Source organism: Ammodytes marinus (genome assembly GCF_949987685.1).
Source record: "Ammodytes marinus genome assembly, chromosome: 13".
Lineage (NCBI taxonomy): Eukaryota > Metazoa > Chordata > Actinopteri > Uranoscopiformes > Ammodytidae > Ammodytes > Ammodytes marinus.
Window position 1 is genome coordinate 29266234 of NC_137217.1, and position 15548 is coordinate 29281781.

The 15548-nt window shown below is 38.4% G+C and overlaps 1 protein-coding gene across 2 annotated transcripts; it reads right to left on the reverse strand.

The window, feature by feature from the left end:
• Positions 1-1223: 1223 nt before the first annotated feature.
• tnfaip8l2b (tumor necrosis factor, alpha-induced protein 8-like 2b) lies at positions 1224-12139 on the reverse strand. 2 transcript variants are annotated; one of them, XM_080039774.1, is made up of 3 exons: positions 12058-12139; positions 3255-3578; positions 1224-2519 (listed from the first exon to the last, which is right to left on the reverse strand). In XM_080039774.1, the coding sequence occupies exons 1-3, from the start codon at positions 12070-12072 to the stop codon at positions 2277-2279; spliced, it is 582 nt and encodes a 193-aa protein (XP_079895900.1). In that variant the 5' UTR covers positions 12073-12139; the 3' UTR covers positions 1224-2276. The 2 variants fall into 2 exon arrangements, with proteins under 2 accessions (XP_079895900.1, XP_079895901.1); XM_080039775.1 differs by lacking the exon at positions 12058-12139 and adding an exon at positions 10826-11269.
• Positions 12140-15548: the final 3409 nt, after the last annotated feature.

Genomic DNA, 15548 nt, shown 5'->3' on the forward strand with positions numbered 1-15548 from the left:
AGAATTGCTGACTCAACCTTTAATACATTCATACATACAATACATTATAATGGGAAGTTACGCTGTTTTCTAGCAAGTTTTTAAATTGAATATTGCACTTGTTGTAGCTTTGTTATTTATTTGTTGAGACGTACTGTAGATTATCAATGAGCTTAATATGGCCCAACGCTGTGTGCTGGGAATGCAAGCGTGAAATGTTAACAATGAGAATTCAGTCACATGTTGGCGTTTAGTCATATGACTATTCATATGCTCAACTCAACGTGTGTGTGTGTGTGTGTGTGTGTGTGTGTGTGTGTGTGTGTGTGTGTGTGTGTGTGTGTGTGTGTGTGTGTGTGTGTGTGTGTGTGTGTGTGTGTGTGTGTGTGTGTGTGTGTGTGTGTGTGTGTGTGTGTGTGTGTGTGTGTGTGTGTGTGTGTGTGTGTGTGTGTGTGTGTGTGTGTGTGTGTGTGTGTGTGTGTGTGTGATGCTACCTCACTGCCTGATCATTCAAAGTAGGCCACGTTTTTCTGACTAAACACAATATGCTAAAAACCTTTTAGCTATAGGATAAAAAGCATGATCACTGAAATGTTAACACCACACACTACAACTCATAAAATTGTCTGTTTATGCTTATCCACTGAAATAGCCAAAAAATGAGACGTCTATTTATGTATTTTGACAGCAATATTTTTATTTGTTATAGACATATTTTTTGACATGTAAGTTTTTGTAGAAATAATTAAAAAAAAATGTTTTTCATATGTTTAGGTTCAGGTCTAATATGTATTTATTTGTCTACATAAATGCACCTTCAGTAGCTGTTCACTGTCTTTAGCTGTCATCTGTAACTTAATAGTTCAACTGATTTACAAAATGTTAAAAATATTATAAAAAGTAAACTAGTACGTTGCAATATTTAATTATAATGTAAGGTGGAGTTTCTGTATTCATCTGATGTCACGTAAAACCAAATAGCACCTGCAATGGAATTATCGGAAAAACATGAATTATTAAATCATCACACTTTATGGGTCTTTTTTGTTGATTGTTATCTATGTTCTTGATATTTTTAAAATAAAAAAATGTTCTGTCATATATTTCAAAATGTCAAGGCTTTTTTCAGTTTTAATTTAGATGGTTACGGCTTTGGATCATGAAAAATCAAAAATCCACTGTCTCAAAATATCAGAAATGTCTTAAGCTCGATATGAACGATTCACTTCTTGAATTAATGTATTGGGGGAAAAAAACACATTTTCTATGATTGTAAGACACACCTTGTTACTTTGAAGCCGTCATACAAAGTGTGTAAATGATTGTCCACTGTGGGGGTTACTTGCTTTATTATTGTCTGCTTTGTATTGCAGACGCCTCAGTAAATACAGTTCATTGTGTTACCTCATCCTCACCACCAGATGGCAGTGCTGTGTTACAGTAGCAGTGTTCCCTGTTCCACGGTTCTCCTTATGCAATCTGCTCATTCTTTTATATACTATCTATGATTCTGCTTCAGCTGTTTTAAACCTTAACTCCTTCTCTCCTCAATACACAACATCAGTAGTTCTGAATGAAACATTTCAAAGTCTCAAATATAAAAAAAATAATCATATGAAATTACTTAAAGGTGGAGTCAACGATTCTGGAGAACACTTGTTGTCATTTAATTGTTTTGGTTCAAAATTAGTGAATATCTCCTCTCTATCCACTACCTGTTTGCACTGTGTGTGTGCTTGAAAAAAATAAATCCCTGGTATGTAAAGCCCACTGTAGCCCATTTACAGAGCCTATGTTGTGTATTAACACTGGATTTTTTTTTCCATTGCACACACTGACTGTATGGACACAACTGTGTTCTGGTGATTTTGACAACAAGCATTCCCCATAAATAACTGACTCCACCTCGAATCTAATAAAAAAAGCTGATATAATATAAACCAATTTATATTCAAGTTTGGTTTCTGTGTAACTTTCTTTTGAGTAGAGCAACTGTATATCACACTTATACAGTAGCCTCTATATATACATATCGCCTAAAAACTTGAGGAAATAAGTCAACCAACTTAATTTTTAGGTTCTTTGAAAACAATATGGCATCTGCAGTTGCGTTCTCAAATCTCGTTGCCGTACGTTGCCAGTCCTATGCGGCAATAAGAGCAATTATGTCCAACAGTTCCGAGTCTTCTTAAGTCTTGCCTGTGTAGGCCTGTATATCTTTCTCCCAGTGTCTTGACTGATGACATTTTTAAACTGTTTTTTTTTTTTTGGGGGGGGGGGGGTTTCATAGTTTCATATCATATTGTCCCGTCCTCCATGAGTTTGTCTAGTCCTTTGCATATCTTGGTGAGGTGTGGTCTGAATGGGCCGCTGGGTTCGTACAGTTTGGTCAGGAGCTCAGGGTCGGCGTAATGGTTGAAGACGTGGCTGATGCGACCGTGAGATTTGGGTGTGAGGTGAGTGTTGACCAACTTCAGCAACAGATCTCGGCAACTGGTCAACAGTTCTCCCATCACCTCCTTGTCGAAGGTAAAATCCACCTGGGGGGTTGAGGGTGGAAATTAAATGTAATGTTAGAATATTGTTAGGAGGTTTTTGTACATCTCTTTGTATCTTTTCAAAGACATTTTAAATGTTTTTTTTAACCTTTATTTATACAGGTAAATCCAATTGAGACTGAAGAATCTTATTAAAGGGAGACCTGTTCCAATTCCCACGTTACCATTCACACACACACATTCATGCACCGATAGCAGGATATCTATCGACATTCACACATGATCTGATAGGTAGTTATAACTGAGGAATATATAGTTGGTAACTTATGAATTATGAATGAATCAACTCTGGTAACAAGCAGGGTAAATCACAATCACGTCCTTAAAGAGTTAATTCATAAAACGTGGAAATGGTCTTAAAGGAATAGTTCAACATTTTAAATGTAAATGTTTTGCGTCACTCTACCTCAAGGAAGTAAAGTCCACCTGTACCATACATAGAACAATACACATAATTTAAGAATGAACTAATGTACTTCAGACGTCAAAATAATACAAAACAAAACAAGAAAAGCAAACATTTTCTTTTAAATTTGGAGACCAATAAGACTAATTAAAATAATATATTGGGTTCAAATCCGACCCGTGGACCTTTACTGCAGGTCATCCCCCCTCTCTCTCTGTCTCCCCATTTCAACTCTGTACTACAAATAACGCTTGAAAATACCAAAAAAAAATAATCTTTAAAAGAAAAAAACTTTAAAAATGGAATCTTACCTCATAGAAGCTGATAGCTGTCATGGCGCCTTGGTTGAGTTTCTTCTTGAAGTCCTGTGCGATGCCCATCTCCTCCGTGCTGAAGCGATTGTTCCGGAACAGAACCCCGATCTTCACCGCGATCTTGACCAGGTTTTTCACCACTTTCTGGGCCTCAGACTTATTGCCGCAGTATTCTTTGGAGACGCGGTACAGTTCGTCCAGGATCTCGCTGGTCGTGTCGTCGATGAACATTTGCACGGAGCTCTTGGTTGCCACGGTGCTGAGGATCTTTTTCTGCGCCCGCATGGCCATGTCTTTGGAGCTGAAGTGGTCCATGGTGGTCTGGATTGACAAGGGGAGAAAAATAGAAGACATTTTCAATGTTGGTTAGTTAACTTTTTTTTTTTTTTGTAATTTGTAATTTTTGCAGTACTTTCCAACATTGGTTAGAACTAATACATTACGATAAGTGAATCCAAAATGACATCTATAAACTAAATATGGTGGTCTAGTTTGACAGTGGAGAAAGAAAGAAGTAGTTCAATGTTGATTCGTTAAAAATACAAAAGAACAAGCTTGATTCCCAATGAAAAAACTGGGTGCTGAATCCTTCACAAGAAGAGAATATTAAATTAAGATATGGACAGCACTCCAGGTTTACACATTTGTTTGCCACACAATCATTTCCGGGCAGACGCCCTTTCCGTTGATTAATTCAAATTTAGTGGTTTTTGTAGTAGTTTCAAACACAAGTGGTGAGAACTAATATATTAGGACTGAATGAGTAGATCCAGAATGACAACTATGAATCGCACATAATACTTCTAATCACAGAGGTAAACAGATTGAACATTTGCAAGTCGTTTTTTTCACTAAGTGGATAAGGATAGCTCTTTGGTGTGTATGCTGTGTTTCACAAGATTTGTCATTTCTTGCATTTGGTAAAGATACTACTCTCCAGATACTGTAGACTCCTTGAATATCAACCAATTGAAAAAGGTTTATTAAACATTACTATCATTTTGAAGGATTTCTTGTAAATACAATTGAGGATGGTGTAAAGAAAACAAAACAAACAATGTATAAAGATGGAAAAGGTTTATTGAAACTGAAGGCTGGCCAGAAGTTTGTATACAGTGAGGAGAGACTAATGGAGTGTTCTTTATATGTATTTATGTGACACATTGTTCTTATTTTGTATCCTTTTTCCCATCACTCCGATGACTCTGAGAGGCCATTGATTTTATCAAAGGACCATTGATTGTACAAGGAAGCAAGCTCAAGCACTTGCGTTATCATTACCGGCATTAGAATTGATCTCTTCCTTTTCCTTCATCTTTTTAGTTTTTAATTGATGGTTAGACCTGATTTGTGGTGAGGTATGTGTGTCATGTTTTTGTTTCATTGTGTGTATACTTTTCTAACTGCACCCTTTTCTCCATCACATAGAACAATAAGTGCTTAATCTAAGAAAATAGTGATGATGTTTATACACGCAACATTGAAGTACCATAAATTCCATGTAACAGCAAACGAGGCCATCAGTACAAAGAATGCTATTTTTATATTGTTTTTCTTAATGCCTTTGTCATGGGTACGCTCACCCAGGAACGACAGCTGGCGTAAAAACACCACCGCTTATGTTCAAAGGGGGTGCAAGAATGAACACACTGAAAGTTCCTTGGAGCACCTTTTAAATAACGAGATAGGAGAAATTCTTTACACCTGGTTGCAGTTTTAGTATTTTACTGCCATACAACAAGCAGCTTTAGGGGAATAGTTGGAGGTTAAGTGAGTGTGTACGGCAGGCCAACTATTTAGTTGAATACCACACGCGCTGAAATACTTGTCCATTCATACAAGTAAACTGATATCTCTTCACAGTATCAAGTTAACAACCACAGCAAATTCAGTATGTCATATGAAATTCGAAACTGCTTCTATGTAACGTTATAGCTTCTAGTGTTTGTTTTTGTACCGGCCTCGTACATATGAAGCCAACAGGGAAAAGTATCATGGAAGAGACTGTTAATTTCTCCTCTGAGATTTGAACCACACCTTGCATCTATCAGAACCCCCACATCCCCTGGGAGGTCATCAGCAAACAGCACACTGAGACACACACACAACCACAAAATCCGCTGTTTACCCTTGACTGTCAACACAACAGTTTGAATTCAAAGTCAAAGTCAAATGTATTTCTATAGCACATTTAAAAACAACATCAGTTGACCAAAGTGCTGTTACAAGATACACTACAAAACAGCATATAAGATACATGAGAAAAAAGTTAGGAGTGTCAAAGTCTCAACCTGTGTTAAAGGCCAATGCAACAAAAGTGAGTCTTCAGCCACGTATTAAACTGTAAAACTAATTAATACCTTTTTTAATTGTGTCTAATTTCCCTCACTAATCTCTTAACATGAAAGCAGGCAGATTTGGAAAGAATCATCCACAATCACATTTGCATTTTTTATTTAGCCGATTTATTTTTCTTTCTAGAAAAAGCAAACAAAGGAGATTAGTGTAAAGTTAAAATGTCCACGCTATGAAAATAAATATTAAAGGGATCAGAGTAAGACGACTTATATTATATTTGAAAGAAATACTTTGTTGTTTGTATGTTTGATAGATAGCTACATCTCAAGTCCCGCGAACACACACACACACACACACACACACACACACACACACACATAACAATTACATTCTTACTTAAGGGCTTAACTACCAATTCAGCTTAATCTTAGGCATTTTGTAATGACTAAGACAAATCAACAAAGTAATACAATATCTCTTACATGCATCAGTGCCACTAAGTATCTTTTCTTACTTGTTCTACATTTCACCTTATACTCAAACTTACAATCCCTCAAACAGCAGCTACTGAGCATCTTTAGGTTAAAACTTTCTGAGCTAAATCGCACTTCTGGCCTGTGTGGACAAGTGTTTGAGAGAGGCACGTAGGCTGCATAGCTGGGACAGGTCCATGCCTGCTGTTTCCAGATTGCATCAGTGGTGGAAGGGGCCAGAACAGAAGGAAAGTGAGCACCCCCGAACCCAATGGTTGGTTACTGTAATTACTGGCCTGGGGTCTGTAACAAAACAACTGCTATGTACTGCTGTTGTTGGAACATCATGTGCATTAGCAGCAACAGCATAATGTATGTAAGCTGTCAGTTTAAAGGTGTAGTCAGCGATTTGGTGTCAAAATTGTCACTTTTTGTGGAAATCAGTGAATATCTCCTCACAATCCACTACCTGTACATACTGTGTGTGTGCTGAAAAAAATACAGTGTTAATACACAGCATAGGCTCTGTAAAATGTTGTGTAAATAGCGGTATGTAAACAATTGTGGACCTCTCTAGCAAGCAACATGCCCATTTTCAAAGTCTAGGCTGTGTATGTTTTCAGTGCGCACACAGTACAGACAGATAGTGGACCATGAGGACATATTCACTGCCTTTCACAAGAAGTGATTCTGACAACAAGCCTTCTCCATAATAACTTACTCCACCTTTTAAAATGACGTTTCCTCAATGCGTTCTGTCTATTTGTGCTCAGTAGAAAGCATCTTCCAAATGATAATATCCCTGTTGACTGACTCCAGTTATGCACAGTCAGCAAACGACTGCACACACACACAGCTCACTAATAACAAACGTGATACACATTAACGATGGTATCATGCAAAACAGGCAGCGCTCCCTATCCCCTGGTGTGCGCCCCAATCAGCATTAATAATAGGGCAAACAGTCACTTGCATGGGGTAGCTCGCTAGCTGCTACTTAGCATGCCTAACCATTCATTTTGAACAAGTGTCACATGCCCTAATAGCACGCTTTGTTACGAAAGCTTCGGGGTTCCCTGTGGGGAATTACAGAACATTCATTAGATTCATTTTCCTCAACGGTGATAATGGAAGTGGAGCAGCGTGATAGCTATTTCAAAATCACCCTCCCAAGCTCATTAATTTGCTAAACAGACTATTGGGGACTTGAAGGGGACGTGCAGAGTATTGCCACCGAACAGTATTATATAAAATAACGAAACAGCTGGATATGGCTAAATGCCTGGATTTTTTGAGTGTTTACAATGTTTATTTTATGCAGTTATATCAGATGGTTGAGACCATTTCGAGAGTGTTGAAATGTTTGGGTTTTAGAGGAGCACATTGGCTTTGAAACCCACTTCTCTCTCACGCAGTCGTTAGGTTGCTTACAGCAAGGACACTTTACATTTTTGAGCATCAATTATCTAATGCTAGACGGATTGAAGAGGGCTTTTAAACAGCCAGGGAGGGACTGCATTACGTGCTCAAGTATTTGTTTTTATCACCCAAATGCCACCTGGGATTGCCAAGCACCTGTGCACTGTGTGTGTGAGACCCTAATATTGCTGAATAAATAAAATTTAAAATAGTAGAGCAGAGGTGGAAATATCGGAGTAGAGATAGTCATACTTTGTTTCAGAGCTAATGTAGCAGCCAAGCAGAGCACTGCAAATCTTAAAATGCTACGGTGAACGCAAGACACTTCAGGTAAATAGGTAACATTGTAACTTATATATATCATCTCTTAAAGGTGCAGTGTGTAATATGACATCATCAAGAAAGTTCTACAAAGTTCTAGAATGCAACACTCCCTGGGTAACCCCACCCCTTTTGAATAATAACAGAAGCTACAGTGGCCTTCAAGGACAAGAACAATTCAAAATTTTAAACAATGCACCTGATGACATTCCAACTATGACACTTTCAAGATGGCGGCACTAGGCCTTGGTCCAAAATATGCAGAAATATGGACATATATGAGACCCTTTCTAAGGGAAAAAAATAATAATTAAAAAAAAAAAAATCAGCTATTATGCACTAAATTAAATGTACTTATGGATATTATGATTACTTTCTACAAAATCTGCTAGGAAATAAAACCAAAAATTCTACACACTGCAGGTTTAACTTTGCCAGTTGATTACTTGCATCAAAACAATTCGGTTTTGCATGCCAATGGTTTCAGAGATGTTTGAATAAATAGGCCTATGCAAATTTGGCGATATCTAACTAATTATGTGTCAATTTGCATCTCTTAAGAACCAATCCATGTAGAGAAAAATAAGTAAAATCTTTACTTAATGTTTGCTAAACATATTAGGGTCCAACGTTTTAAAATAACATATTTTCGAAAACTGCCTTTTTAAAAAGTTATGAATGTACAACTCTGTCTGCCTTTTTTAAGAAGAAAATGTATCATACATCAGACTATATATATCAACAAATCCTTCTGTAATAACCTTCAGAATAGTGCTCAGAATGATTATGGAAAGTTAACTTGCTTTAGAAGTTGATATGTTTGGTTTAGAGTATGGAATAAAACTATGTTGAGATAATAGACATTAAATATGGTTGTATAGGAGAAATATACAGATGCAAACAGACAATGTTTAGTCAAATAGACCCCTACATATCAATTTCTGACCTTTTATTTATACTAGAATATATGTTATTGTAGCAAAATAGCAATTCATCTCAAAATTGACCAGTGCTAGAAAAAAAAAATATCGTTTTTTTTTCCCCTGCCATGTCCCACCTGGATTGACAGTCAGATAGAGTGAGAGCTGGAGCCACCAAGGCTGGTAGAGAGGTGCATTTTTCACATTCCTCGGATGACTTGTCAGTGTTTGCGTACATGTGTAAACTTGTGTACACGTGAATGTGCACATAGTCGAGAAAAAGCTGTTTCCGGTTGTTTCTGCTTTCAGTACGGTAATTTTGCCAAGAAAATAATGCGTTGGCTTTTTTTCTTGGTGTTTATTTGTGTGCTCTTGTCCTTGCCATTTGCTGCACACATATTTGTGTGTGTGTGTGTGTGTGTGTGTGTGTGTGTGTATATGTGTGTGTGTTTGAATACAAATCCTCTTATAGATTCATGAAGCCCCTTTTGACTCAGCCTATCGAAAATATCCTTTGTATATGTAGTAGTGAGCAACAAGGCCACATACAGACATATTCACTGACTTACTAAACGTGTTGTTGGTAAACTGAATTGTAACTTGTGAGGTTGAGAGTACAGGGTCTTCTTTTAAGCTGGCCGGCCCCGCTGCCTTTTGATCAGATTGCACAATGAGAATGTTCCAGAAAGAATCTCAGAAAAGCCATAGTCACTCAATCATATGAAAACAAGGAGGCTATTGTTAAAGGTCATCACTGGGCTACACTGTTAGTCGTAATGGTAAAACTTTAATATATAACTGTGTCCTATAGTGGTGAACCGAAAAAGATAAAACAAAAAATTAAACTACTATTTATTTGCATGTAGACTACAGCTGGACAATTGTATTTAAATGTAATCAAATTCACAATATAAACGACTTCAATTTCAAATTGCAGAAAGGTGGAATATTTGTAAGAAATTAAAGTGTGTCACAATACCACTTTAAATTAACTATTGTAATGCTGCAGAGATGTCCTGCCTACACATCATATTACTACAGTCTTAAGAAATCATCTTTGTTTTGGTCGAGATTTCCACCGTAATTAGGTTTTTAAATGAAAGTGAAAATAATGATGTAAAGTAATCATTCCCTCTAGTATGGTAAATCATACCGCAGTTATGCAACGCAGCAATATCAGTCTCAATAATCTCAATCACATATCTTTTTTCTAAATCTTGCAGCTCTACCGTAGACAACAGTTCTCTGAAAGATGAGTCTTATGCCACCATGAGGTGTCACTTCCGCTGTGTGTTTTTAAACTGAGCAATGGGTTGAGATATGTAAACCTTGTTTTTTTTTAAACTTCTTCTGCAACTTTTAACTCTTAATGTTATTTAACTTTAGTGGCATATTGAATTCTTAATGCAAATGTGTTTAGGATTAGCATTCTTAGTTTATAATGCCTTAAAATCCTGTTTTTAAAACAAAAAAATCCTCCATAAATGTTTTTTCTTGTTTAAGTAATAGTCTAGAGAACGCATTTTGAAATCCCCTCAGAAGCACACATTGCACTTTCTCTTGCAACATTGTGCCGTTACTCAATCCTTAACCGACCGATTGCTTCAAAAGGGAAGCGAAACAGACAGACAGTTGGGTAAATGGCGGGGGGGACTCATCCACAGAAACAGAGGCCCACAGCTTGTAGTTTTGTAATTGTCTCTCGTATCTGCACCACTGTATATCTGCACCACTGTATGTGTGAATGACATTGCACTCTGTCACTGGTTTACAGGCTATCTGTGACTTTAGGTGCGTCAAATCAAAGTAGGCCAAATATGGAGGGAAAAGTCCACTGCCTTTGAGATTTGAGTTGAGCAACATAAAAGTGTCTAAGTGCTCTACATCTGTACTTGTCACTTGTACTTGTTTCTACTTGTGTGTGCGCTCAAGATGGGGAAGTGCATGCAGAGCAGTCGCGCAATTTGTTCCAAATCATACGTCTACACATTCTGTCTCGAATAGCTGCTTAAGATTAATATACTTATTTTTTTTCCAGGAACAACACAAGAAGACTTAACACTAATCTGAGGATTTTCGTTTTTTTTTCTTCGTTTTTTTTTTACTGGCACATGAACACAGCAGAAGTGTGTCTTACCTGTATGTGTGAGTGAGTGAGTGAGTGTGTGTGTGGGTCTCCCTCCCTCCTGGTCTGTGGTAGATATCTCTCTCTCTCCTTATGCTCAGTGTCTCAGGTTGACAGCACCGGACGGTGGATTTAACGGGATCCCTTCATTTCATCGTTTGGAAATTTCCAAAAAACCCCATGCACAAAAAAACCCAGCCCTCCTGCAGCACTCGCCTCTGTCACTGTCTTAAGATAATGTTGAGTTGTACTTCCTTGAGGAACTAAATTGCTTTGACACACCCCTCAGTGTCTCTCTCTCTCTTTCTCTCTCTCTCTCTCTCTCTCTCTCTCTCTCTCTCTCACTCCCTAGCCTATACTATCTTGTGTTAACTGAATAACTGCAGTTTTTCTACCTAGCCTTCACTCGTCACCCTATCTGAATCTGCCTGTCTCTATCCACCGCTCTGCTTTGTATTGCTGCTGACGTTGTGCCTCTGCTTGTTCTGACAAGTGAAAACCCCAGAAAGAATTTAGCAATAATCCAGTGATGCAGCCAGTTCAAAAGGGAGTGGCTTAACCCCCTTTTTGTATGTGTGTGTGTGTGTGTGTGTGTGTGTGTGTGTGTGTGTGTGTGTGTGTTCACCTATGCTGGAATGCAGCTCCTGTCAGTGTCAGTGTGAATGTCCCTCCCCGTTTGTCCCTTGTTCAAGGTAGAATCAAAACAATGAGTAGCCAGGAGGGTGTCACAGGCTGACACACACACACACACACACACACACACACACACACACACACACACACACACACACGTATACACACACACACCTGCACACAACTGTGCTGTAACTTAATACTTTTACAAACTCGTGATACAGTGACTTTTGGACTTTTGAAAGTTATGTACAGTAGTCATATGCATTTAACACAATTATTTTTCTTGCTGAGTTTCATGTATGCTATATCTTTTCTACGAGTACTTAAACTACTCACAAGGAACTCTTTAATGTTTATGAAACAGTCTTATTTGACCTGCTATTACAATTACCTGTAACAGCAAACGAGACCATAAGCAATAACAATGCTATTGTTAGGTAGTTATTATTAATGCCTTTGCTCCGGTACAATTTCCCGCCAACTCAGCAAAACTATTTCCGGCAGGCAGACTGGAAAAGCCTGTGTTTATGAATGGTACAATTAAATCAAAGTTTACTGTATTTCACCATCATCATATCACTATTATTAGTCACATATTAATACATTACCTCATTGTCATGCATCCTGCCGTCTCTCTTTCCCTCTCTTCCTAAAGAAGTGCACACTCCACCAGCTCGCGCCACCAAAGACCTTTAGGACAGTAAAGGCTGGTTCCTCAAATCGGGGGCCGTTTCGGAGCCACTGCCCAATGAGGAACCAGTTATTTGGTTTTCTCCCCGGCCAGAAAAACGTGTTCCTGGGCGGCACCAGTTTTGAGCTGGGACTGCGAACTGCCTACGTCAGGGGGCCGGGGGGGACGGATTATCATGACCGACCAGACCAACTTAAACTACAAGCCCGCCATATTTAAAAGGTGCTCCGAGGAACTTTCGGTTTGTGTTCATTTTTGTTGCACCCTCGTTGGATAAAAGCGGTAGTGTTTTTACTATGCCAGCTGTTGTTCCTGGGTGAGCGTACCCATGAAAAATGATATAAAAATAGCATTCTTTGCACTGATGGTTTCGTTTGCTTTTAAATTTAATTCATTCTCATCAGAGAAAAAATTTAGACTGCGAGCCGACTCTAGCACCGGCCCGGACCTGTAACCCGGTTATTGTTGGTGGAAAAGGATAGATAGGCTATTGTAAACCTCTTTTTTTAACACTTAAGATATTCATATTGTATGTGTATCTACGCTGCTAACTTTAGGGCTGAAGCTATTCTATTATATTCAACTGTGTTTTGTTTTGTTTTCAATCTGAACTGCCAATCAACTTGAAATAAATATGGAAAATCCAGCTGATTATGGCTGCACGGACATCAAACCGATGTAAACTAGTGCACTGCCTTGTCTTTGATAAATGATTAATCCTGGTGAAATACCCTTCATAAAGTAATTCCCCCTAGAGGTGTAAGGTTTATTGGAATCACAGCAATAAAATCTGCGAGCCAGTATCACTCACTCTCATGAATGAGGCTTTTGTTTGAGCTGGTTGCCTAAACAAAGGGAAACATGGGAGAGAGAGAGAGAGAGAGAGTAAGTCATATAGTGAGTCTATTATCGCTCACAACGGAGCAGTCAGTCAGTCTTGGCAACTATCGAGCAAACATGTCTGAAGTCATGAATTTGACGATTCATTTTCAAAACGAGGAAGTGTCCCCAGATTCTTTCGCTGTTTGTTTATCTGTAGGTTTTATCTGAATGGCTACCAGCTGTAGTGAAGGGGCTGTTGGGTCATTCACAAAGACCCAGCCAGTGCACTTTCCACATGTTAATTGTTGTCAGATGTTAAGGAGGTTAAGGGTCAAACTTTAGATGCAGCTGGGACTAAGAGGAGTGCCCTGTGTGTGTGTATGTGTGTGTGTGTGTGTTTGCGACCTAAAAACACACCTGCCTCTTTGTTTTTAGCCTCCCACTCAACACAAAAACCCTTCTGCAAGAAATTAGCTTGAGTGAAAAACTTCATGGTAAACTTTTTTTTGCAAACTGCTAGAATGAGGTCTGTCTCCGTGGCAACAGACAGGAAGTAGTGCTTAAGCGGTTTCCTGGTTGCTTCCCCTTTATCGTGTAATGACATCTCACATGAAAACATCGGCAGGGAGCGCTCTGTATATCTGTGTGTGTGTGTGTGTGTGTGTGTGTGTGTGTGTGTGTGTGTGTGTGTGTGAGTTTGCATGTTTTTCTGAATAAGTGAGAGCTTTGTGTGTGTGAGTTTGCATGTTTTTCTGACTAAGTGAGAGCTTTGTGTGTGTGTGTGTGTGTGTTCGACTCATCCTACCTGTTTCACCTTTGTACACACACTCACACACTTACACTCTAACCTGTTTTGGTTATGAGATAATAGAGGAACTTCCAATTATGTCACTTATCTTTCATTAAAAGATCACATGGTACTAAAGCCACTGTCCACACACACACATACACACACACACACACACACACACACACACACACACACACACACACACACACACACACACACACACACACACACACACACACACACACACACACACACACACACACACACACACACACACACACACACACACACACACACACACACACACACACACATAGCCACTCACATAATGGCAGCATGTTATCACCAGATGACTAAGGCTGGAAAAACTGACCTCATAGCTACCACTGAGGTCAGGAAGTTGCACCTAAAGATATGGAACTTGAATTGGATAGAATTGTTGAGCTTGTGCTGCCTTCAGGTGCTCCTTGGATTTTCTGATTTTGCTGTGCTTTTTGCATGCTCTCAAGTCGGAAAGTCAGAATTTTGCAACAACAACAAACAACATTCATGCTTTGAAGATATCTAAAACAATTTGAAGCTTTAGTTATTTTGTCCGAAACTGTCTGCCAGTCTGGTGTGGCATGTCTGTAATTAGTGTCAAAGTTAGTTGCTGTTCACACAACACAGATTGACCTGAATTAGTTAGTAATTAGTTGGTTCCAATTTGAGAAGGCATCATTCTCATGCATTTTCCCACTCGTCCAACACCAAGTGAACGCAGCATTAAGGTGCAGTGTTGTAAGATAGATGAGGATCACATATCTAGTAGAACAGATGCTAGATAAGAGGAGGCCATACATTGAATACATTGAATTCAATTTACATCTGGCAAGGTCTCACTTTTCCATCAACACGTGATCTGAAATAAACAATCTCAGATAAGGAAGTCATTCATCCATAGTTTCCAGTCCCCGATTTATTGACCGATTCATTTAGTCATTAACTGATGGTTATTCTAATACCTCCCATTGGCTATTAACAGGCATGTGTCAGTAGATGACACTGAAAAAGGATCCTTTACTCACATCCGCTTTGCTGTTCTGTGGAAGTGTGTGGGTTTATGTGTGTCAGTGTCAGTTTTGTCTGCAAGTGTAAAAGTGCTGGAACAATCCATTCACAGAAATATATATTCTGACGATTGATATTTTGAATCGATCAATTGCACAAAAACAAATAAATATTTTTCGGTTTAAGTATTTAAGTAGTGAGGATTTGCAACTCTGTGTCATTTGATTGCATGTTGAATAACTTTGTGTTTTGTTCTGTTGGCCAAACAGACATATGAAGATGTTATCACAAGCTATTTTCACTTCTTCTATGAAACTGTATTGGCTTAACTATACTATGTAGTTGATAGAAACAAATAATCAAAGGACAATGGTTGTAAGCATTTATGTGTGAACTTTTTCGTTAATACTTTATTTTACTGGTTTGCCATGTCCCGCATACTTTCCCAATACTTTTTGTAGGAAGAACTATGTTATCCGTCAGAAATTGAAAGGCAAACTCAGAACACTCTCACAATTAATCAATTCCAATGAATTGCTTTTGTACTACCTATTCAATCTTCTAATTACTATAGTTCAAAGGTTGATTAACAGACATGCAGAGGGGAAAACTTTGTCAACACAAGCATTCTTTAAAGGGAACAATCAGTATCAAATTCATGTGAAATTGTTAGTTTTAAAGACCCTGTAAAATAATGCATTTTAAATATTTGCCAATGAGGATGGAGGTTCACACCAGCCACAAGC

Coding starts and splice junctions, on each gene's coding strand:
- tnfaip8l2b (XM_080039774.1), bottom strand. Junction 2,520..3,254: donor CAGCTATCAGCTTCTATGAG/GTAAGATTCCAT, acceptor TCAACCCCCCAG/GTGGATTTTACCTTCGACAA.